The sequence below is a fragment of the Budorcas taxicolor genome, chromosome 18 (genome assembly GCF_023091745.1).
Source record: "Budorcas taxicolor isolate Tak-1 chromosome 18, Takin1.1, whole genome shotgun sequence".
In the NCBI taxonomy this organism is placed as follows: Eukaryota; Metazoa; Chordata; class Mammalia; order Artiodactyla; family Bovidae; genus Budorcas; species Budorcas taxicolor.
The window spans coordinates 15,572,051-15,597,444 of NC_068927.1; the positions used below are offsets into that span (position 1 = coordinate 15,572,051).

Genomic DNA, 25,394 nt, shown 5'->3' on the forward strand with positions numbered 1-25,394 from the left:
GACAGGCCTCCCTAACACAGCCGAGGAGGCTCCACCTGGGCAGGTGTGCCTGTGCTTGCTCGTCCCATTCAGCACTGGTGCGGATGGCGCACACACGAGTGAAGGGCTCCTGCGTCGGGCTGGTCTGTCCCCTCAACCCGGCACCACTCCCTGCTCTCTATCTCTCCTGCACCTGCTGCAGCCAGCTGCCCCCCACCCCCACTCCAGGCCGGCTCTCTACTTCCTCCACCTCCTCCTGCAAACCCTGACCTTCTCCTCTTGGGGAAGTATCGCGCACAGAACACAGAATCTGTGAGCAGAATTTCAATGTCATCAGCCTTTTCAGCCCCAGGTCTGCATGCGTCCTCTCTGTGCCCCCGCCCCAGTACTCGGGCTTCGCTGGGTGGGAACTCCAGGAGGACCCCTCCCTGTCTTATTCATCGCCCCATCTCCACCCTGCACATGTGGCTCAAAAGTGACTAGTAGCTCCCCATGAACAGCCAGCATCGGCGAATGGCCCCACGGAGCCACTCAGCACGCTGAGGGTGGCCAGTCCTGGTTTCAGAACAGAGGAAGTGATGCACTGCCCCCTCAAGCAACTCTCATCACGCTTCCTTTTTTCATAAAAAAATATTTTTCACTTTGGTAACATGCACACAACATAAAATTTACCATCTTACCCATTTCTAAATGCACAACTCTGTAGCATTAAGTACCTTCACATGTTGCGCAACCGCCATCCCACTGTCTCCAGAGCTCTTGCAACACTTCGAACTGAAACTCAGTCCTCATTAAACACCCAACTTTCCATTTCCACTTTCCCAGCCCCTGGCACCTGCCCATCTACATTTTTAAAAATATTTATTTATTTATTTGACTGCATCGAGTCTTAGATGCAGCAGGCAGGGTCGTTCCTTGTATGTCCAGGTTTCTCTCTAGTTGTGGCACAGGGGGCTTACCCCATTGCATGTGGGATCTTAGTTCCCCGACCAGGGATCAGACTTGCTCCCCCAGCTTTGGAAGGTGGATTCTTAACCACTGGACCACCAGGGAAATCCCCTACTCTTCTCTTTTCTGTCTTTAAGGGTTTGACACCTCTAGGGACCTCGTCCGAGTGGAATCATACAGGATTTGTCCTTCTGTGACTGACTTATTTTTCTTAATATAATGACCTCAAGGGCTTTCCTGGTGGCTTAGTGGTAAAGAATTACCTGCCAGTGCAGAGGACATGTGTTTGATACCTGGTCCAGGAAGATCCCACATGCTACAGGGAAACTGAGACTGCGCGCCACAATTGCTGAGCCTGCGCTCTGGAGTTTGGGAGCCACGAGCACTACTGAGTACGCACACCGCAAGTACTGAGTGCCTGGAGCCTGTGCTCCGCAGCAAGAGAAGCGAGCACAGCGAGAAGCTCCGGCACCGCCGCTAAGAGTAGCTCCCAGCTCACTGCAGCTAGAGAAAAGCCCGCACAGCAAAGAAGACCCAGCGCAGCCAAAACTAGAAGGAAAGAAACAACGCCCTCAGGGTCCGTCCATGTGGTGGCATCCCGTCAGCACCTCGCTCCTTTTTAAGGCTGAATAATACCCTACTGTGTTATACTGCATTTTGTTTATCCACTGTCAGTGGATGCTCGTGTTGCTTCCACTCCCTGGCTGTTGTGAACAATGCTGCTGTGAATAGGGGTGTGCAAATCTCTCTAAAGACGCTGCGTTCAGTTCTTTTGGGTACACACAGAGGCAGAGTTGCTGAGTCATGTGAGGATTCTGTTTTTAATTTTTTTTGAGGAACCACCATACTGTTTTCCACAGCAGCTATTTTCAGTATTTTATATCCCTAGCAGTGCACAAAAGTTCCAGTTTCTCTACATCCTGGCCAACACTTCTCTGGTTTTCTGATAGGAGCCAACCAATATTGCATAGGAACCTGGAATGTCAGGTCCATGAATCAAGGTAAATTGGAAGTGGTCAAAAAGGAGATGGCAAGAGTGAACATTGGTATTTTAGGAATCAGTGAACTAAAATGGACAGGAATAGGCGAATTTAATTCAGATGACCATTGTATCTATTACTGTGGGCACGAATCCCTTAGAAGACATGGAGGAGTCAACAAAAGAGTCCGAAATGCAGTACTTGGGTGCAGTCTCAAAAATGACAGAATGATCTCTGTTTGTTTCCAAGGCAAACCATTCAATATCACAGTAATTCAAGTCTATGCCCCAACCAGTAATGCTCAAGAAGCTGAAGTTGAATGGTTCTGTGAAGACCTATAAGACCTTCTAGAACTAACACTGAAAAAAGATGTCCTTTTCATCACAGGGGACTGGAATGCAAAAGTAGGAAATCAGGAGATACCTGGAGGAGCAGGCAAGTTTGGCCTTGGAGTACAAAATGAAGTCAGGCAAAGGCTAACAGAGTTTGCCAAGAGAACACTGGTCATAGCAAACACCCTCTTCCAACACTACAAGAGAAGACCCTACACATGGATATCACCAGATTGTCAACACAGAAATCAGATTGATCATATTCTTTGCAGCTGAAGATGGAGAAGCTCTATACAGTCAGCAAAAAACAAGACTGGGAGCTGACTGTGGCTCAGATCATGAACCCCACATTACAAAGTTCAGACTTAAATTGAAGAAAGTAGGGAAAACCACTACGCCATTCGGGTATGACCTAAACCAAATCCCTTACGATTATACAGTGGAAGTATAGATAATAATCTATAGACCATCTATAGACAAACAGACTCAAGGGATTAGATCTGATAGACAGGGTACCTGAAGAATTGTGGACAGAGGTTTGTGACATTGTACAGGAGGCAGTGATCAAGACCACTCCCAAGAAAAAGAAATGCAACAAGGTAAAATGGTTGTCTGAGGAGGCCTTACAAATAGCTGAGAAAAGAAGAGAAGCTAAAGGCAAAGAAGAAAAGGAAAGATATATCATCTGAGTGCAGAGTACCAAAGAATAGCAAGGAGAAATAAGAAAGCCTTCTTAAATGAACAATGCAAAGAAATAGAGGAAAACAGTAGAATGGGAGAGACTAGAGATTTCTTCAAGAAAATTGCAGATCCAAGGCAACATTGTATGCAAAGATGGGCGCAATAAAGGACAGAAACAGTATGGTCCTAACAGAAGAAGAAGAGATTAAGAAGAGGTAGCAAGAATACACAGAACTGTATCAACAAAGTCTTAATGGCCCAGATAACCACGATGGTGTGATCACTCACCCAGAGCCAGATATCCTGGAGTGAGAAGTCAAGTGGGCCTTAGGAAACATTGATAGGAACAAAGCTAGTGGAGGTGATGGAATTCCAGCTGAAGTATTTAAAATCTTAAAAGATGATGCTGTGAAAGTGCTGCACTCAATATGCCAGCAAATTTGGAAAACTCAGCAATGGCCACAGGACTGGAAAAGGTCAGTTTTCATTCCAATCCCAAAGAAGGGCTCAATTGTGACATCCGCTGGATCACAGAGAAAGCAAGCACATTCCAGAAAAACATCTACTTCTGCTTCATTGACTACACTAAAGCCTTTGACTGTGTGCATTACAACAAACGGGAAAATTCTTCAAGAAATGGGAATACCAGACCATCTTACCTGACTCCTGAGAAACCTGTATGCAGGTCAAGAAGCAACCATTAGAACCGGACATGAAACAATGGACTGGTTCAAAATTGGGAAAGGAGTATGTCAAGGCTGTATACTGTCACCCTGCTTATTTAACTTACATGCAGAGTACATCATGTGAAATGCCAGGCTGGATGTAGCACAAGGTGGAATCAAGATTTCCAGGAGAAATATCAATAACCTCAGATATGCATATGACACCACCCTAATGGCAGAAAGTGAAAAGGAACTAAAGAGCCTCTTGATGAAGGTGAAAGAGGAGAGTGAAAAAGCTGGCTTAAAACTCAACATTCAAAAAACAAAGATCATGGCATCCAGTCCCATCACTTCATGGCAAATAGATGGGGAAAAAATGGAAACAGTGGCAGACTTTATTTTCTTGGGCTCCAAAATCACTGCAGCCGTGAAATTAAAAGATGCTTGCTCCTTGGAAAAAAGCTACAACAAACCTAGATAGCACATTAAAAAGCAGACACATCACTTTGCCAACTAAGTTCCATCTAGTCAAAGCTATGGTTTTTCCAGTAGCCATGTACAGATGTGAGAGTTGGGCCATAAAGAAGGGTGAGTGCTGAAGAATTCATGCTTCAGACTGTGATGCTGGAGAAGACTCTTGAGAGTTCCTTGGACAGCAAGGAGATCAAACTAGTCAATCCTAAAGGAAATCAACCCTAAATACACTTTGGAAGGACTGATGCTGAAGCTGAAGCTCCAATACTTTGGTCACCTGATGCGAAGAGCCAACTCACTGGAAAGACCCTGATGCTGGGAAAGATTGAAGGCGAAAGGAGAAGGGGGCGACAGAGGATGAGATGATTGGATGGCATCACCGACTGGAAGGACGTGAGTTTGAGCAAGCTCCGGGAGTTGGTGATGGACAGGGAAGCCTGGCGTGCTACGGTTCATGGGGTTGCAGAGTCGGACATGACTGAGCAACTGAACTGAACTGAACTGATAAGACACTGAACGTAGCTCTCTGTGCTATACAGCAGCGGCCCCAGCCATTTTGGTGCCGGGGACCGAAGACAGTTTTTCCATGGACGGGGGTGGGGGATGGTTTCGGGATGATTCAAGCTCATTACATCTATCGTGCACTTTATTTCTAATATTACAACACCAGCTCCACTTCAGATCATCAGGCATTAGGTCCGGGAGGTTGGGGGCCCCTGCTATACAGTAAAGTGTTACTGTTTATCTATCCTGTATACAGGCATGTGTAGCTGTTAACCCTATCACCCTAATTTATCCCTCCCCCTGCCCCTTTGGTAATCATAAGTTTGTTTTCTACGTCTATGTGTTTGTTCCTGGATTCATTTGTATTATTTATTAGAGTCTACATGTAAGTGACACAGTATTTGTCTTTCTCTGGCTGACTGACTTCACTTAGGATGGTAACATCTAGATCCACCCACGTTGCTGCAACCCCTGCGCAAGCCAGTGGCCCCCCAGCTCCACCAGCATCCTTGGCTCTCAGCCCCTAGTCCAGGGGGGCCGGCGCTCTCAGACAGACAGCTGACACCAGCCAGGCCCCTGCCGGCTTAGTGCTCCTGCTCGCACACAGACCTCATCCCCCTGTTTCTCTGCGACACCTCTGCTGCCAATCATGCTGTGACGCAAGTCGCTGCGTCACTTCCTAACCCTTCTCAGGTCCCCTCGGGGGCTGTGTGAGGGCAAACAGATTAAAACAGGGGAAACAAATTAATCTTCCTGCTGCAAAAAGGGAATGGGACTATCCCCTCTCTTGCCTTAGAGCATTTAGAACACCTGTAAATTCTTTCTCTGCCTCCTCTGAAATGGATGTCATCTCTATAAACAGCTCCATAAGCCTGTTGCAGGTTTACAACCCAGGACCATCTTTCTCCAGGGCCTGGGAGCCACCTCCTGGAGAGTGATCCTTAGGGAAGAGGCTCCCCTTCTACCCCTAGATTCTGTGGGGTACAGGTTCCTGGCTCTAGGCTGAAACCCCGAGCCTTTGAGAGGCCAGAACATCTATTGTCCCTTTAGATAAAGGCGATCCGCTAACACAAACCCCAGTTACAGGGGGAGCTGGCATGAACTGTGTGTGACCAACGGTGCTGTCAGGGCCTCCTAAGTAAGGACTGATGCTGGTCTGTCCCAGGAACGTGTGTCTAATGGGCTGACTCTCCCCAGCTACATAAAATGGTGAGTGCCCTTTCTGTCTGCGATGGCCTAGTGGTGAGACAAGCGTCATGATCTGGTGTCAGACTTACTCAATCCTGAGCTCGTCCTCCCTGCTCTACCCTGTGGAGAAGTTTTCTCGGTCAGAGGAGATTTTGTTCTAATTACACAGGCACACCTCGGATATACTGCAGGTTTGAATCCAGAACGTCACAGGCTGTAAAACAAGCATTACAACAAGGCGGGTCCTTTATTGTACAAATTCTTTGCTTTCCTGGTGCATGTTCTATAGCCTGTTAAGTGTGCAGTAGTATCACATATAAAAACAGTATGCTAAACCTTAATTAAATATTTTACAGCTAAAACATGCTGACCATCCTCTAAGCCTTCAGCCAGTTGCAATCTTTTTGCAAGAGTAATACCAAGGTTCACTGATCACAGATCACCATAATAAACATAATAATAATGAAAAATCTTGAAATATCACAAGAATTAGCAAAACATGACATAGAGACATGGTGAGCAAATGCTGTTGGGAAAATGGTGCCCACGGCCTTCTCAAGGTAGGGTCACACAGATCTACAGTGGACAGAGTGATTCAGTGAGCTCTGCCTGGGTTTCCTGACAGCTAGCGCAGGTGAGGAAAGAGCCCGCGTCTGGACCTGCCAATGTGTGTGGCCCAGGACAGCCTCCATGGGTCCTCCCTCTCCCAGGACAAAACTGGCTACAGCCTCTGTGAAAACTCACTCGGATGATGGAGTTGAAGGTACTTTGTGTATGAAAAGGAGCTCTTTTCACTTTTTTCTACCTTTATAGTTTTCCACAGTGAGCACCCACTGCTTGCAACTAAACACCTGCAGTGGTTTTATGATCAGGGACATGGGAGCAGGTCCTTTAAAGGCAGGCTGGGCTCCTCCTGTCTCAGCAGTTCCAGAGGGGACCCTCTCCTCCGTGGTGCTCACTGATGCTGGCCTCCTGAGGGGCGGGTTCTGAGGGCTCCAAGCTGCCCCCTGCTCAGGAGTCACCAGTGGGAAGTGGGCAGGAGGGAGGAGGCACGGGAGCCATGTGGGCAGATGGAACGTCACAGCTGGGAGCTGGGCAGGCACCTGGCCCTGCCTGTGTCACAGGTGAATCCTTCCTCTTGGAACTTCAGTTTACCCAAAAGTAAACTGAAGGAAAACGACCATTTATCAAGAACAGATCTGCCAGGTACTACCCTGGTGGCTCAGTGGTGAAGAATCCGCCTGCAGTACAGGAGACCTCTGTCAGGAAGATCCCCTGGAGAAGGAAATGGCAACCCACTCCAGTATTCTTGCCTTGGAAATCCCATGGACAGAGGAGCCTGGCGGGCTCCAGTCCATGGGAGTGCAAAAGAGTTGGACATGATGTAGCAACTAAACCACAAGATCAACATTAATCCAAGTCTACTGCCTAAGCTAGTTGAAAACTTTATTTCAGGGCCCCATTTACATTCTTAAATTACTGAGGACCCCAAGGAGCTTTGATCCAGTATGCTGTATCTATAGGTATTTACCAGATTAGACACACCTTAGAATTTTAAAATATTCATATTATTTAAAAATAACAGTAATTAAAACATCTACTTCTGCTCTATTGACTACACCAAGGCCTTTGACTGTGTGCATCACAACAAACTGTGGAGAATTCTTCGAGATGGGAATACCAGATCACCTTACCTGCCTCCTGAGAAACCTGTATGCAGGTCAATAAGCAACAGTTAGAACTAGACATGGAACAATGGTCTGGCTCCAAATTGGGAAAGAAGTACATCAAGGCTGTATATGGTCACCCTGCTCATTTAACTTATATGCAGAGTACATCATGAGAAATGCCAGGCTGGAGGAAGTACAAGCTGGAATCAAGACTGCCAAGAGAAACATCAAAAACCTCAGATATTCAGATGACATGACCCTTATGGTAGAAAGGGAAGAACTAAAGAGCTTCTTGATGAAGGTGAAAGAGGAGTGTGAAAAAGTAGGCTCAAAACTTAACATTCAAAACACAAAGATCATTTCGTCTGGTCCCATCACTCTGTGCCAAATAGATGGGGAGACAATGGAAACAGTGAGAGACTTTATTTGGGCAGGGGGGCTCCAAAATCACTGTGAACGGTGACTGCAGCCATGAAATTAAAAGATGCTTGCTCCTTGGAAGAAAAGCTATGACAAACCTAGACAGCATTATTAAAAAGCAGAAATGTTATTTTGCCAATAAAGGTCCGTCTAGTCAAAGCTATGGTTTTTCTAGTAGTTATATATGGATGGGAGAGTTAGACCACAAAGAAAGCTGAGCACCGAAGAGCTGATGCTTTTGAACTGTGGTGTTGAGGAAGACTCTTGAGAATCCCTTGGACTGCAAGGAGGTCAAACCTGTCAAGCCTAAAGGAAATCAGTCCTGAATATTCATTGGAAGGACTGATGCTGAAGCTCCAATACTTTAGCCACCTGATATGAAGAACTGACTCATTGGAAAAGACCCTGATGCTGGGAAAGACTGAAGACAGGAGGAGAAGGGGATGACAGAGGGTGAGATGGTTGGATGGCATCACTAACTCGATGGACATGAGTTTGAGCAAGCTCTGGGGGTTGGTGATGGACAGGGAAGCCTGGTGTGCTGCAGTCCATGGGGTCACAAAGAGGCAGACATGACTGAGCGACAGAACTTAACTGAACCATTACATATCAAAAGAAATAATGTTTTTATGAAAAACAGTATTTCCCTAAATAAGGAGAAGATTCAGAGAGAAGGACATTGTGTTTTCAAATCTCCTGTCACGTCAGTACCTCTGTACACACGCTCAGTCAAGTCCAACTCTTTGTGACCCCAAGGACTGTAGCCCAGCAGGCTCCTCTGTCCATGGAATTTTCCAGGTAATACTAGAGTGGGGTTGCTCTCCCTCCTTGTTAGTTGCTTGGCCTGAGACCACCCAGCCCTGGGGTCTACAGGCTCTACGGCAAGGTTAATTGTGACCTCCAAGAGGAATTACGCCAAGGGGGACTTTGAAGACTGCTGCTGCCACTGCCGTGCGGTAAGCCCCTGCCAACCCATGCTCCCACAGGAGACCCTCCAACATGAGCAGAACTGTTTATGATAGCCAATATATGGGAGCAACCTAAATGTCCATCAACAGAGGGATGGGTAAAGAAGATATGGTACATATATGCACTGGAATATTACTGACCCATTAAAAAGAATGAAAGAATGCCGTCTGCAGCAACATGGATGGACCAGGAGACTGTCATACTGAGTGAAGGAAGTCAGAGAAGGAGAAATATGATACGACATTCCTTATGTGTGGAATCTGAAAAGAAATTATATAAATGGGCCTACAAAACATAAAGAGACTCAAAAAACAAGCTTATGGTTGCTGGGGTGAAGGATGGGGGGAAGGGATAGTTAGGGAGTTTGGGATGGACAGGTACACACTGCTGTATACTTAAACTGGATAACCAACAAGGTCCTACTGAATAGCACATGGAACTCTGCTCAATGTTATGTGACAGCCAGGATGGGAGGGGAGTTTGGGGGAGAATGGATACATGTATATGTATGGCTGAGTCCCTTCACTGTTCACCTGAAGCTATCACAATGTTGTTAATTGGCTATACCTCAAGAGTCCGGCATGACTGAGCGACTTCACTCTCACTTTTCACTTTCATGCATTGGAGAAAGAAATGGCAACCCACTCCAGTGTTCTTGCCTGGAGAATCCCAGGGACTGGGGAGCCTGGTGGGTTGTCGTCTATGGGGTCTCAGAGTCGGACACGACTGAAGCGACTTAGCAGCAGCAGCAATAGAAAATAAAAAGTTTAGGGAAAAAAAAGAATACTGGAGTGGGTTGCCATTTCCCACTCTGGGGGATCTTCCTGACCCAGGGATCGAAACCATGTTTCCTGCGTCTCCTACATTGGCAAGGGAATTCTTTGCCACTGCGTCACCTGGGAAGCCCTCAAATCTCTTTACTGTTGGCTATTTAATAGCAGGCAGTGGGATTCTCACCTGGGTCAGTATATTATTTTGGTCGAAGTAGGCGAAGAAAATCTAACCCACACAGACATGTGACTGGAAAGAGCCTGGTCAGATCACGTAGCAGGGCCTGAAGACCAGCTTCCAGGTGGACTCTATCACATCCTGACCCCTTCCTCCCGTTACAGGAAAATCCAGTGGCTTCTTATGCACTTTGAAAGGGTTGCTCCTTTTACCCAGGTATGATCTCAACATCCTGCATTGGGCCATTTAGAAAATCTAAGCTCAGGGAGTCTAAGGGACAGCTCACTGGAGGCACACCTCATTACACATCAAACACGGATACAGCTTTCCGCCCATCCCCACCAGTCCCATCAGGAAAGCCATCAAACCTTGCAAAGCTCAAGCTGTGCAAAATTCTAATTTTCACACGAGAGCCTGGACTTTATCACCACCACAGACCCTGAGCTGGTCTCCTGGTCACGGCCTGGAGAACACTCGGCCCCATGGAACACCTCTGTTCACAGCCACACCCACTCCTCCCATTTCATCACCAAAACCATTAAAAAGGCAGAATTCTAGAGCTGAGATTTACTAAATTAGCATCTGTCACGGCCTCATCAAAAACAGCCTCAGTGTGAACTGTGGGGACAGGGTGACCATGAGCACATCCCAGGCCAAGGCCACCAGAGCAAAGGTCACCTTACAACAAAGGCAAATAGTGTCTGAGTGGTTTCGAAATGGCAGACCTTTAGGGTTCCACACATCACACTTTGAGGACTGCTACATTAATCCCTCACCATCCCTCCACCCGGATCAGGGGGGTGAGCTGTTTTGCCAAAGAAGAAATTGGAGGTTTAGTGACGTTGATGCAGGGCCCCTCCAGGCACTTCTGTCTGTAGCAGGACAGAAATCTGTTCTCGACCCTGGTACCCCCTCCACACAGCCCAGCTCTCTGTTCTCTGCCCCCTCAGCCACTATTAAGGCCCCCCTCCCCACTGCCCCTCCACTGGGGCTCTCAGATGGCCAGGTCCCAGGTAACACCCCTCCATACCCCCAAAGCCTAATGATAACCCCACAATTGGCACCCTTCCACAGTGGTCTGTGGAGCCCCCACAGTTGGCACCTCCAGGGCAGACAAAGCACAGTTCACCCCCTTTACCCTCAGGGACAGCGTGAGGATCATTCCAAGTAGAAAATGAGGGGGTGGGCCTTGGTATCCCAGGCTCCAGGCTATTCTCACCAGAGCACAGCTCCCCTAACCCCCCACCTCCCTGACTTCTCCCTGGCTCCCTTCCCCCAAGCTCTAAGTTGGGGAGCCACCTCAGGGAGTCTGGGAGGCTCATGTGGACCACAGACACCTCTCCCCTTGCCTGCTGACCCCAGGCCCTCCTCTGCTAGGAGCAGCGCTCAAACCAGGCTCCAAGTATCCCAACTGGCACACTCCACCCCTGCTCAGCCACAGGAGGGGTTAAAGGTTAAGCGAGGCCTCAGCACCCCGCCTCCACTCTGAGGACCACCTCGGTGGTATCACTGCTAGCCACCCCCAGCACCAGGTGGCAATTGCCACACCTCCAGACAACTCCTCCTCAGTCACCGCATCCCGTCTGGGCCAGGGTCCTGGCATCAGCATCCTTGCTGGGCCAGCTGCACAGAGCATCTGGAAGCCCAGGCCGAGCAGAGCGGCCTGGCCCAGGGGGGCCACTCCTCCTGGGCCCTATTCTCCGCCACCATCTCTCCTCCTTTCGCGCAGAGCCGGCAGGCACCTATGGTCCAGGCCAGGGGCCCAGCTCCTCAGTCAGGTGGAGGCGGGAGAGCCTGAGAGGCCCTGACCTCACAGGGAGGAGGAGGACGGAGATGCAGGCTCAGGGGGACAGGAGCCTCCCAAAGACACACAGAAGGACCAGTGGCAGCTCCAGACGCCTTGGGCGGCAGGTCTGAAGCTGCCTGGAGTCGGAGGAGGACAAACTGCTGTGCATCTGTGATGGGGGTGAGTGGTGGGAGGCAGGCGCTGACACTTTGCACCCATGGCTTGAGAACATTCTGGAACCCAGCAGGGGAGGGGAGTCCCGTTATTCCTGTCCCACCCCGCCTGCAATTAAAGGAGCAGAAAGGCACTTGTGTCTGCACAGGCCTGCCAGTTCGGTGTGGGGCGTGGGGGAGGGCTGGGGGGCCACCGACTGGCTGGTTGCAACGACGTGACACCCAAAGGGTGAGCTGCCCTCTCAGAAGCCGAGAACAGTGTCTCCTCAGCTACACAGGGGTCGCTCCACTGGAATGACCCGCGGGGCCTCAAAAACTGCAAAGAGCCCTTCATGTCCACACGCAAAGCTCAAGAAACTGCAAATATGTGTCTTACCTGCATGATGGCGACTTCAGGAGTTCCTGGGTCGCCCCCTAAGAGCCGCTGGCTCCAAGCAGCCCTGTGGTCACTGATGGCCACCGCGCAGGCTGAGAGGCACCTGAGACCCGCAGGCGGACACAGGGAGCACGGGGCCTGCCAGGACAGCTGGCAGGGCGTGAGTGCGGAGCGGCGGGGCTAGGGGCTCAGAGAGACACAGGACCCGCCCAGCCTCCGCTGGCGGCCTAACCCCAACCAGGGCAAGGGGAGGGTTCCTGGGGCCAGGGGCCAGAGGTCCTGGCAGGTGGCTCTGCCGCGGCTCCTATGCAGAGAGTAGATGCGGGGGGACAGACCTGCAGGTGACAGGGTGCTGGTCTCCAGTCAGATGAGAGGTCTCCAGGTGACAGGCGGGTGGTCTTGTGTCAAAGGAATGGTCTGCAGGTAACAGGGTGCTCTCCAGGTGACAGGGTGGTGTTCTGCAGGTGACAGGCAGGTGGTCTCCAGGTGACAGGGTGGTCTTGTGTCAAGGGAATGGTCTGCAGGTGACAGGGTGCTCTCCAGGTGACAGGTGGGTGTTCTGCAGGTGACAGGCGGGTGGTCTCCAGGTGACAGGGTCATGTTCTCCAGGTGACAGGTGGGTGTTCTCCAGGTGACAGGTGGGTGTTCTGCAGGTGACAGGGTGGTGTTCTGCAGGTGACAGGCAGGTGGTCTCCAGGTGACAGGGTCATGTTCTCCAGGTGACAGGCGGGTGGTCTCCTGTCAAATGAATGGTCTGCAGGTGACAGGGTGGTGTTATGCAGGTGACAGGCAGGTTGTCTCCATGTGACAGGGTGGTGTTCTGCAGGTGACAGGTGGGTGGTCTCCTGTCAAATGAATGGTCTGCAGGTGACAGGGTGGTCTCCAGGTGACAGGGTGGTGTTCTCCAGGTGACAGGCAGGTGGTCTCCAGGTGACAGGGTCATGTTCTCCAGGTGACAGGATGGTGTTCTGCAGGTGACAGGCGGGTGGTCTCCTGTCAAATGAATCGTCTGCAGGTGACAGGGTGGTCTCCAGGTGACAGGGTGGTGTTCTGCAGGTGACAGGCAGGTGGTCTCCTGTCAAATGAATGGTCTGCAGATGACAGGGTGGTCTCCAGGTGACAAATGGTTGGTCTCCAGCTGTTTGGCCATAAGAGCACTCTCAGTCAGCTGAAAAGAGAATGTTTTTCTCTGTTGCTAGTTTTAGGGGAACAGAGAGTCTCATTTCAGCTTATTGAACTTGAGACAAAGAACCAGGAGCTGGAAGAGCAAAGTCTGGCCTGGTGACAAGTAACCCGGGAAGTATCTAGGGGTCTCATGGGGTTGCTGAGGAAGGGTGGACCAACTTCATCTACATCATTCGGGGAAGTCTTTGCAGCATACCATCTCCCAAGATGTTTCGAAAAACAAGAGATTTGTCCGGCTTCTTGTTTTGGGTTTTTTTTTTTTGGCCATGTCACATGGCATATGGGATCTTCCCCAACCAGGAATCAAATCCATGCCCCCAGCACTAGAAGCTCGGAGTCTAATCACTGGTGCTAGCAAAGTCCCCTGTGAAGCTTCTTAACTGCCCCTATTTTCTGGGAGCACAGGCTCAGAGGGGACCCCAGCCAGACACCCTGGCTGTTCCAGCATTTCCCAGGGGAGCCCATGGCCCCTGGGCCCAGCCCAGCTGGGAAGCACAGCACTGCCCTGAGCCCACAGCGGCCCCGGCTGGAGGGAGGGAGTGGGTGTCCACACAGGTCTGGAGAGGGAGCTGAGCCAGCCCCAGGCACTATGCCCTTGGCAGCCCCTGGGCATTTACCCCGAGGGCCACATGGGCTCAGCAGAGAGCAGAGTCTTGGGACAGCTCCGAACAGCACAGACCTGGTGTCCCAATCGCCGAGGGCTCTGTGTGGCACACCTGGCCTGGGACCCTGGCACAGTCCCTTTTCCAGGCCTCGTTTTCTGGGCCTGTTCCAGGGAAGCACATGCTCTAACCTCCAACTGCTGCACCTGTTCCCATGGGCGACAGCACCTCCGGTCGTCCGGGACAGCTCAAGTTCTGAGCCACAGCAGGCCCGGCTTCACACATGTCCCCGCAGCCTCCTGGCCTAGCTGGGAGACAGCCACTGGTGCCTTGTCCACACACCAAAGTGTCTGCTTTTAGCCCCTCTGGTGCGAAATCCATCCAGAGCACAGTGCTGGTCCTGGCCCCTTAAATTGGGATGCTGCTTGTCACAGGCGCTATCACAGCTAAGGGCTAGGACTATCGTCTGCCCAGGTGCCCCCACCTGGCACGTCCCTTAGCGTGGAGTGGGTTGTCAGAGCTTTCGGCTTTTGTTCCCCAGACAGGGCACTGCTCCCACCAACAAGCTGATCCCTCTACTCCATGTGTGCAGACCTCTGGCCCCAGCCCAGCTCTGTTATTTTTTGACACTCTCTGGGGGTGGAACTGCTATTCTGAAAACCGGGAAATAAAAATTGGAGCCAGTGAGGGGCTTCAGAGGGAGGGGCTGATGCATGCCAGGTTTGGGGACCTGTGGACCACCCAACAGAGCTCCAGAGAGCCGCATGTCAAATTAAGCCAGGAGCACAGCTCACTCTGGGAGTTGGGGCAGCAGCCTTGTGAAGTCCTCTCTGACTTTCACAAGTTCCTTTTTCCCATCTGCAGGGAAGTGAGGTACCTAAATTAACTTATTTCCTGACTTTTATGTGTGTCCTGGGTAGGGGACAATAAACAGTTAACCTCCCTGTCAGTGAAAAAATGACAGAAAGGGAGCAGTTCAGACAGCAAGACTGGTACAGTGGTAAGGCCAGAACTCTGGTGACAGGTACCCTCACTGAGCCCTGTCTTAGATAGGGCAGGGTGTCCCAGCCCAGGTGTGCAGGGTGACAAATGGGGTGTGGAGAAAGGCCAGGACCAGCACCAAGACCTTGACCCAGCAGGCCCTCTGCACCCGTGGGAGATGCTCACACCCAGGCAGCCCCTGTCTCGGAGCTCAGCCACAAGGTCAACGAGAGGGCACCCCTCCTTCAACAAGGCCCCATCTTCTCATCAGCCCCCATCTGTCCCTTGGCTCTCTCTGGGGACAGAGTCCCACCATGGCCCCAGCTTTCAGGATGCCCTTTCTCCCTGCCCAATGTACTCCCTCCCATTTCCTTCCATCCTGGAGGTCACACTCAGGCCCCCTCTTACACTGACCTCCTCCCAAACAAATGTCCATGGAAAATCTGCTTTAATGAGCATCACAGTGGCCAAAAGGCAAATAATCTCAGAGGGAATGGACTGAGTTCAAGATGCTGTGCCTTTGTCCTATTGAGCTTTGTGGGCAGGAACTCAGTGACTCACCCATGGGGCACAGGTGACCCCCTGAAATTCTCCCTGGCCTCAGTTTCCTCATACATTAAAAACCGACACAATTGGAGGTCCCCCTTGACAGGGCCATTGCTGGGGTAAAAGGGCTGCAGATGGTGGGCTGGCCCAGGGCCCGGAGCCCTCAACCATCAGTAAGGACCACCAGGGGGTGTGGGGGGATAGCAGGGGTGGACGGCGGTGGATGGGGAGGGGGAGCAGCCCAGCAGTGGCTCACTTGGGGCTGCAGTAATCCAGACCAGGGCTGTCATGTGACCATGGCCACACCCACTCACACCAGCTCTCTCTCCTTATTGGTGGATCAGCAGGGTGGACGGCTATGTGCACTAACAGAAGGCTGGGCATCAGCTTGTCCAGCTTAGCTGCCACCTTCCGGCAGGTAAGCAGGCTAGGTCCTGGCCAAATCACGTGGTACAGGGCAGGTACAAGGCCAAATCACATGATACAGGGGAGGCCACCCCCAGGGTCCTTGACCTGACGGCTGGTGTGAGGGTCCTTGGTCCTGGCCATCTACACGTGGCCCTCAGTCCAGGCTCCAGGTTCTTGGTGTCAAAGCAGAGGTGACTATCGTTGATCTGCATCCCTTGAAACCACTCACCACATGGAGCAACTGCAGGGAATTGGCGGGGAAGAAACTGGCCTGAGGTTCTGAGAGTTGGGCCGGGCGACGGTCCCACCAGCTGGTGCAGAAACCCATCCAGCTCCCTGATGGAGGGCTCTTTCTGGCCCCTGCCACCTGAGTTGTCTATGCCTTTGGCTGCAGTGTTCCACCCAGAAAAGTGATGGAGCCTGAGAGGAGGAAGCCTGGGGCCTAGTTGTCCCAAGCCATGAACTCCCCTCCATCCCTGGATGTAGAGAGCAGTGGTCCGCAAAGCGGGCTCCTCGAGGGCAGAGCTTGGATGCCTCAGAGCAAGAGGGCACAGGAAGGCTTCCTGTTTATGGCTCAGTGGCCAGAAAAAAACAGCACTCTGCTCTGTTCATGACCCGAGACAGCCCCACTCTTCCATCGTGGCTCAGAGACAGAGCTCACAGGGGAGGAGACGGGAGGCTCAGGGAGCCATTGGCAAAGGGGTGTCTGCCCGTCTCCTGGCCCTGCCAGCCATCAGCAGACAGGATCCAGCAGGGGAGCAAACTGAAGGAGGCGGGAGGGGCTGGGCAGGGGAGGGCAGCCCGCAGACCGTGCTGAATCCAGGCCCCTGCTGTGGGAGTGGGGCCCCAGCTGCCTGAGGGCCAGCGACCTCGCTCCCGCTGGTCTGCGCCTTCTGGAGGGTCTCTCGGATCACACTGTAGCTTGCGGTGCTGAGGCCGGCCGCGAGCCTTTGTGGTCCCTTTGCCCCGCATTGGCACAGCTGCTGGAAGGCCGCCTGGAACTTCTGGGACATGAGGCTATAAATGATGGGGTGGATGGCACTGTTGGCACACACACAGATGCGACAGAAGAGGGGCACCCACGGGTCCAGGAAGGGCTGGGCCACAAAGGAGCTGAGCAGCACCAGCGTTCGGTAGGGCATCCACGGGACGGCAAAGAGCAGCACCACCACCACCAGCATCGTGGTGGCCCGCGGGCGGGAGGGCCGGGTGGGTGGCTGCTGTCACCCTTCACACCGTGGGGCCAGCGGGGCCAGCAGCCAAGCTGAGGCCGTGGCTCCTGCCTCAGGATGTGTTTGCTGCGCGTGTAATGAGAACATAATTGTGATATCACTGAAATTACTACAGCGTACCCACTGGGCTCTACACTAAACGTTTCCCATGCAGGAACCCAGGGCCAGCATTCAAAGCTGTGCTGGTTGACACACTGATGGAATAGCCCTGCCTCAGGTGGTAAATGCTCACCGCCCTGTGCCCCGTGGTGCACCCCACCCCCAGACCTTTCAGACCCCCAGCAAATAAAGACTGGTTGCCTGGAGCGATGCCTCAGGCATCTGCTGGGGGCGCTGCAGGGAAGCCCAAGTGGACGCCGTGGCTGCTGGCACTCGGGTTACGTTCCCTGCAGCCGGCCTCCCAGTGGTGCTGGTATCACCTCCACCTGGAGGAAGAGGAAGGGAATTCCCCAGCAGTTCAGTGGTTAAAACTCAGGGGCTTTCACTGCCGTGGCCCAGGTTCAATCCCTGGTTGGGGAGCTAAGATCCCACAAGCCTCGAGGCAAACAAAAAAACAGTAAGAGGAAGCAGAGGCTCAGAGTGAGCGGTCACACAGTGTGCGCGCCATGAGCCAGCTTCTCCTGCAGCCCGTCTGTGCGCGCCACTGTCCTGGGTGGCCCGCCAGCCGCAGTCATGTCCCCGTTCTGCACCCCATTCTGTTCTTTCAGCTCAGGAGTGAGTCACCAGGCGGGCTGAGGAAAGGGACATGCTGGGCTCCAAATTCCCACTGCCAGCCTAGGGTCACGGCATCTCTGGGAGGGAGGAGGGTCAGTGGGAGGGGAATGGGCAGATGTCCTGGCCACACAGAGGGACAGCCATCACTGATCCATGCAGAGAACTTCCTGGGGACCCCAGAGCTGAGGGGAGGTCTTGGGGGTCCCCTCGTCTGCTCTATCTCGGCCTCTGCCTGCTGCTGCCTCCAGAGTACGGGGGGCAGAGTGTGGGAGTGTGAGTGCTGAGGCCAGCAAGCCTAAGCCGGGTGACCTCGGCCAGTCCCCTTCACCCCTCTGAGCCTCCGTCTCTGCTTGTGGTATCAGGAGAATTGCAGTGTCCTCCAGGAACTGGTCTATGGGGGGGTGGGGGTGAGGGACCCCCATGAAGTCATCACTCTTTTGCCCCAGGAATGTGACGCCTGTGTGTCCGTAGCTTTGTGCTGGGGCCATGCTAAGCCCGAGTGCAAGCAGGCCTCGACCGCTCAGTGCGTCTGGTTCTCCGTTTCCCTCTGTCTCTCCCTGTCTCTGTGTGTGTCTCCGTCTCTCCTCTCTCTCTGCCTCTCCCTCTCACTGTTTGCTTTCGTCTGTCTCTCTCTGTGTCTCCCTCTCTGTCTCTGTGTCCCTGTCTCTTTCCCAGTCCCTCCCTCTAACTCTCTCCCGCTGTCTCCCTCTCTCTGTGTCTGTTCCTCTGCCTCCCTCTCCCCCAGTCTCTCTGTCTCCCCTCTGTTTCTCCCCATCTCACATCTCAGCTGCTCATCCACAGGGACCCTCTCTGCTCAACTCTCCCCCCGCCTCAGCCTCTCCACGCGCCCATCATGGTTACACGTGGGAGCCTGTACATGCCTGTCTTGGGCTGCAAATGTGTACAGGTCCTCTGAACCCTGAGATGTGGTCCCTCTTCTCAGAACCCCTAGAGTTGCCCCAGTCAGGGCTGAGTGCTTCCAGGGCCCCCGGAGTGTCCACCCCACTCCCCGCATCCTTCCTGACCATTCGTGCACCAGGCCCCCCCTCTGTTTCTCCCCACCTGGACCACTTCCTGGGTATCTGCTTGGTCTGCCCTGCTGCCAATCTCAGATCTTAATTCAGTTGTCACCTCAGCAAGGCCTTTTCGAACTTTCCCCTAAACTCCCTCTCTTCTGGGCAGTATTCTGCAGAACAAGTGTTTACTTGTCTTACCATGAGCCCCAAAGGCAGGATGTTTATCTTGTTCTGTTCTCCCCAGCTTCCAGCACCTAGAACCTCGTCGGGCACACAATCGGTGCCCAGAGACACCTGCTGAGTGAGTGGGTGAACAGGGGTGGAGCCAGCACCCCCTGCCCCATCCATTTACCCCTTTGCCGAAATGCCCTATCTCTGTGCAAACCACCCCCACCCACCCCCAGCCTCAGGAGACCTCGTACCTGCTTCCTGGATGAAGGAAGCCTCTGGCCTCGCGGCAGCTGGCCCCCACAGCCCTGCCTGGCTCACAGGGCCGTCTCCCCAGGGCTCTTGCCTCCGGCTGGGCCTCACTGTCCCCGCGCTGGTCCCCAAGCTGTGGCAGGTGCTCCAGGGTGCTCTGGAATAAGATCCTTGCGATAAGTCCATAGAGCACTGTGGCTGCCAGTAGGAGTGTGAGGAAGAAGACAGTGAAGTCCAGCAGGTAGATGGGCAGGCCCCGGCACCCGCCAGCATCCAGGTCCACCAGGAAGAACCAGAGCAGGCAGTACATGGACGTGGTCCCCCAGACGCCCACCGCGACTCGCTTGGCCAGTGCCATGGTGCACATAGTCTGTGCCCGCATCGGGTTGCAGATGGCGCTGTACCTGCAGGCCACAGGGCGGTCCTGTGACCCACCTGCCCTCCTGGGCTATTGGGCTGCGTTGGGACACCTGACGTGCTTGGCCAATCAGATTCCCCGATGAGGAACCAAATGTGATGTGATGGTTTAACCGGCCCTTTCACTGTGGACCTGCGAGGCTGTGGAGATCTGGGGAGCGGAGTGGCCATGTTGAGGCAGCCTCGGGGGCTGGCAGAGCAAGGCGCCAGTCTCAAGAGGGGAGAGTGGGCCCGAGTCAGAACACACAGCCCCTTAAGGTTCGGCCAGGCCCACGAGGTAGAGGTGCTCCTGCAAAGACCTTGATCTCTGTGCAAGTTCTGGCGGGCTTCCTACTGCCCACCACCAAAGGTCTTGGGCTAAGGGGCCAAGGACACTGTGACCCCAGATGGCACAGCGGGCAAGAGGCAGAACTGGGCCAGCGTATGCAAGTCAGAGGCCTCGGTTCTGTCCCCAGTCTGTGTGGCCCTGGACGAGACACTGAGTCTCTGAGCCAATATGCCAAAGGCCACACAGCTGGGAAGAAGCAGAGCTGATACTGAACCCAGTCAGCGGGCTTCAGCATTTACATCCTGAGACGCTGAACTGCCTCTCAGGTGTTAACTTCAGAGCTGGAACGGGCCCAGGAGACTGTCCAGTCCAGTGCCCACATCCCCAAGGGGAACACCATGCCCGAGGAGTGCCAGGTTGCCTTGGCATCCTGCAGCAAGTCAGCAGCAGAGGTGAGATGAGAAACCCACTTCCAGGCTCCTGCCCGCGCTCCACCGGGCTCCTCCAGGGTCTCACACAGCACCCCTCTTCATTTAAGAAGAGCAGCCTCAGTTTACCAAGGATCACAGCCCGGAAGTCCTGACCTGCTGGGGGGACTGGGGGTGCACATACCTCTCCACTGTGAGTGCCAGGATGGAGCAGGAGGAGGCATTGATGCCCAGATACTGCAAATAGGTGATGCCCAGGCAGCCGCGTGGCCATACACCCACTGCCCAGCCAAGCTCTCGGAGACATGGTCAGCCCTGCAGCCACCAGCACAGTGAGGTCTGCCAGGGCCAGGCTGACCATGTAGCAGCTGGTGGGCTTGTGCATGTCCCGGGTGGTCAGCACCGCCACGACCACCGTGGCATTGCCTGTGATGCCCACCACACACACGAGGAGCAGCACCAGGAAGACGGAGACCACCTGGTATGCAGGGCCCGGGACAGCCTCACTGGGAGCCAGGGACACGGTGCTGGGGCTGCCCGGCCTGCTTCCATGCTCCATGGTGGCTGCTCAGGCGCTGGGGGGCAGGGGGATTCCGGGAGGTGTCCACGCTATTGACTAGTGCCTCGTGCCACTGGACAAACACCTGCCTCTCCCGAGAGCCCGGCCCTGGGGACACACAGGGACCCAGCACGTGGGACGTGACTGCTTGGCCAAGAGAAGGACACAACAGGGGCGCTCCTTCTAGTCTCTGCTGTAAATGTAGTCAGCGAGTCGCCAGCTCTGCCAGCCTCAGTCTCCTGGGCCATAAATACAGATGGTTGTGCTTAAGGCATGAGACAGCGAGGAGACTGAACCCAGAAGGACACGTGTCGCACCCCGACTCAGTGCCTCCTGGGTGCTCGGCGGCCCACAGTCCTTTCACTAGGAAGCCACGCGACATCTCTAAGCCCCGGCCAGCTTGTCTGTGAAACTGCTTCTCAGGGATGCAGTGAGATCCCCACAAAACCAGGAGACACAGAGAGTTCTGGGCCTGGAGCCTGGCTCTGTCCCAAGTCTGTCCCCAATGTTAACATTAAGGTTTTAATTCCCCTGAGCCTCAGTCTCCACACCTGGAGACCCTAACAGTAGCTCAATCCCAGGGGGCTGTGCAGAACAAAAGAGACAGGCATCCCAGGGCGTCGGGGGCCACACACAGATTCTGCTCCCCCGGATCTGGAAACATCAGTCAGCCTCCCCTCCTCCACCCATCACAGGGTGAGGGAGCAATGATGTCATGGCTAGGACTCGGGCCAACAGGTGAGGTTCCGGGGCCCACACAGCCCTACAGCACACCTACACACGCACACCACACACCACCCACTCCTCCACCCTTTAATCCCGCGGGTGTCACTGGCCAGAAGGGCCCCCGCCAGCTCCCTCGGAGTCCTGTCTGGGCCCCTGATGGCCAAGCGATCGACCCAGGACCAGAATGGAGCCCTCCTTGCACACAGAAACCCAGGCACACACGCAAGACACACACAACACACACGAAACAAAATCCCCCTGCACAGCGCATCCGACAACACACACCGACACAGAGCCCAACACACATACGTGTACCCACTTTGGCGTGGACACAGACTCACATTCAACTTCCCACATACACGTACCAGCAACACAAGGGACCCAAATGCACACGTGGGTACAAAAATGCACATCACAGCTTGCTCACAACCCGGGCATCTGTGTTACAACTACAGACACACACTGTCCACGCTCATTCACCCAGGTGCTTAGAGACAAAAAACGCCGTGTGCCCGTGCTCCTGGGCGCCCGCAGCCACACCCCACACATGGAGCCCCACCGCCCGAGCCCCGAGCCCTCCTGAACATGAGCCTCCCTTCACTTTACCTGGAGGAGACCATCTCGCCCCGAGACCCCAGCAGCCGGTACGATCCCAAAGGCTGCATTTCCCTCCAGCTGGCAGAGGCCAGCAGCCCCGGGTCTGGGGGAGTGGGGGTGGAGGAGAACCCAGAGCTCTCCCAGAAGCCCCTCTTCCCCATGGGCAAGGCCCCCTGCCCCCAGAGACAGGGGCTCACCCATCTCTGCCACCTCGGCATCCCAGGGTCCCCCACCTCCTTCTCTTCCTCCCCTGCACACAAGCCTTTCTCCAAAGAACATTCCCCCAGGCGGGCAGCCGGGACCACTGTCCGCCAGCCCAGGCAGCCCCCAGGAGAAACTTGCAGCGCTGAGAACTTACTGGGTAAGGAGCCTCGGGGCCTTCCCCCGCCTCCTCCTCCTCCAGGGTAACAGAGGGAGGGGGAGACGGTACTGTGGTCCAGTGGCACAGGCTTCTGTTCTGCAGGCTGCCGTGCTGCGCAGACGTGCTCGGTGCTCACAGACACACACGCAGCCCTGCCAACTTCTCCCGCCCCCTGTCGTCCCCCCTTGTCCCCCCTGGTCCCCCCTCACAGGGCTGAAGTCAGCTGATGCAGCTTCCCCAGCAGGGAGACCCCTGAGAAGAAATCCCAGGACCCCTGCTTCCCCCAGAGCACAGGCTGGCCAGGCTGGGAAGGACCCCGTTAGCCTGCTGAGCCTCTGGAGCCCCGCAGGATGAGGCAGAGACCTGGGGAAGGTAGGGGTGGACCAGTCCTTTACTCCCTGGGGGGCCCCCCACTTCCATCTGGAGAGGAGGGTGTACAGAATTGAGTGCCTCCTGCAGCGTGTGCCTGCGGGGAGACTGGGACTGCGGTTGGGACGTGAATGTTTCAGGTGAAGGAGTGGGACTGGGCCTGGGCCTGGGGGCTCCAGGGAGCAGGGACCCCAGGCTTCCTGCTGGGCTGGGGCTGCTGCTGTGTTCCCCATGGCTGGCACACCTTCTCTTGGCTAGCTTTCAGGAAGAGACCCCAAAGGGGCCCCTCAGCTGGCTCAGAGAACAGGAATCCTGCTGTGGCCCCCAAACGGCCAGGGGCCTGGCTCCTCTGAGGCGTTAAAAGTGCAGATTTCATCCCCAGGCCCATCCACAGGCTGTGAGTCGCAGCCCTCACCCCAGGAACCCAGGAGGAGCCTGGAAAGGGCGCACATTCCTGGTCACCAGGTCCAGCATCCAGGAGCCAGGCCCTTGAATTGTGTCCCACAAAGTCCGACGACACCAAGTGTCTTAATCTCTTTTTTTTTTAACATTTGACTTTGGAACGTAATATACTCATATAAACATGCTCAAAATACAAAATGACAGTCGAATGAATAAAGTGGGCGTGTGAATACCATCGTCCTGCCAGCCCCACCCCCACCCTGGCTTACATCCTGATTACTGTCCTCTGCTGTGACCGTCGGGTGCTTTCTGCAACCAGTACAGTGGACTGTGTCCTGCTCATTCCACCAACTCTGGCAGGTGGGCATCTGCCTGACTGTGACTGTCCGGCTCATCCATTCCCCTGTGCTGTATGACTCTTCACCGTAGGACTGGGCTGCAAAGTGTCCACACAGGGTGGACTGTTGGTGGACTTCTGTGTCGTTTCTAGTTTGGGGGATCACAGATGCCACTGCTGTGAACTCTCCTGTATGTGAGTCCCGGATGAATGAATTTTGGGAAAGGGCGGCGGAAGAGATGGCATGTCCCCCTGCCCCGGAGGGGGCACTCCATCTCCCCCTGGGGCTTCCTGGAATGCTGGGAAGCCACACAGAGGGCCCCACTGTGCGTGGTGGACAGAGGATTTCCCTGCCTCTTCTTGGGACCACCCCCAGCCCACCCCACAAGTCCTTCTCCAAACTGGCCTTCCCAGGGAATTCCCTTCCACGAGAGCTCTTGACTGCTGTCCTCCTGGCTGGTGCTGAAATCACCCGGCTGGACTAGAATCTGCCTTCAGCCTCACGCAGGGACCTCTCTCTATACCACTCCTCCTGCCCGCTGGTATGAAGGTCCAGCTCCTCTTTTGGAGAGGATAGACACCAGAGAGGCAGAGGCATCACCACCCAGCACCTATGTAGAGAGCACCTCACTTGCCCTGAGTGCTCACCCATTAGCTTGCCTATGGACAGACCACATTCTGCAGTTTCCTGTGTGCATACCCTCTGTGTGTCCCAGGAGTCCTGCAGCCAGCAACCCCCTCCCCAGCAGCACAGAAACTCTCTGTGGCTTCTCCAGGTATAATGTGGTCACGGAGTTCTTGTTCACAGTAAGAGAACTCACTGACAACTGAGATGTGCAGAATGGTAAGGACCTGATGTTATTAAAACTGGCTGTTAAAATTTATGCCTTAGAGAAAAACTAATTGGCACATGATCCATTGAGTTAATGGGGCTTCCCGGGTGGCTCAGATGGTAAAGAATCCTCCTGCAATACCGGAGACCCGGGTTCGATTCCTGGATTGGGAAGATCCCCCGGAGAAGGGAATGGCTACCCACGCCAGAATTCTTGCCTGGAGAATTCCATGGACAAGAGGAACCTGGTGGGCTACACTCTATGGGGTCGCAAAGAGTTGGACACAAGTGAGTGACTAACACTTTCACTTTTCCATTGAGTTAGAGGGCAGTCTGCAAATAGGCAAGCGTTCCCTCCTGTTTGAAGAATGTATTCGCGTCTAATAGCTGCCGTCCACCAGGAGCTTGGCACGCGGCATGGCCCTAGGCATCTTGTGTAACCTTCACAACTATCCCTTCATGCTGACAACTCCTTTGTTGTTGTTTTCCGAAAGAGAAAGCAGAGCCTTACAGATGCAAGTCGGCTGCTCAAAGCCACAGAGCTGATCAAAGGCAGAGCTGAAGTGTGAGCCCAAATCTCTCCTTCTACAAAGTCGGTGTCCTCAACCACAGGGTGGATGGTCACCACTGTGCCTGTGCTGTGACTCCAGAAATGCCTGGATGAGGGTGGGTGATTCTGTAGTTAGAAAAATTGACAAAATGCCTGGGTGAAAAGCTGCCTGCCTGTATTTGGTCCCAAGGCTAGAGCAGGGTGCGGGAGGAAGGTGACACTTCTTAAAATGTCAGCCTTGAGTCCTTGGACTCAGGGGCTTAGCAAGTGCTGTGAACATCCAGCTGAGGGGTTCCAGGCTCAGGATGTCACAAACAGCACATCTTGCAGTGCTCCAGGGCCCAGGGGAGG

At 53.9% G+C, this 25,394-nt stretch overlaps 1 protein-coding gene across 1 annotated transcript; it reads right to left on the reverse strand.

Annotated features, from left to right (window-relative positions):
* Positions 1–10,343: 10,343 nt before the first annotated feature.
* LOC128063423 (thyrotropin-releasing hormone receptor-like) lies at positions 10,344–20,869 on the reverse strand. The gene is given in 8 exon segments (XM_052656173.1): positions 10,344–10,436; positions 12,094–12,196; positions 16,045–16,056; positions 16,590–17,032; positions 19,250–19,601; positions 20,495–20,576; positions 20,579–20,620; positions 20,623–20,869. Coding segments are annotated over 8 exon segments (1,374 nt in total).
* Between the last annotated feature and the right edge of the window lie 4,525 nt (positions 20,870–25,394).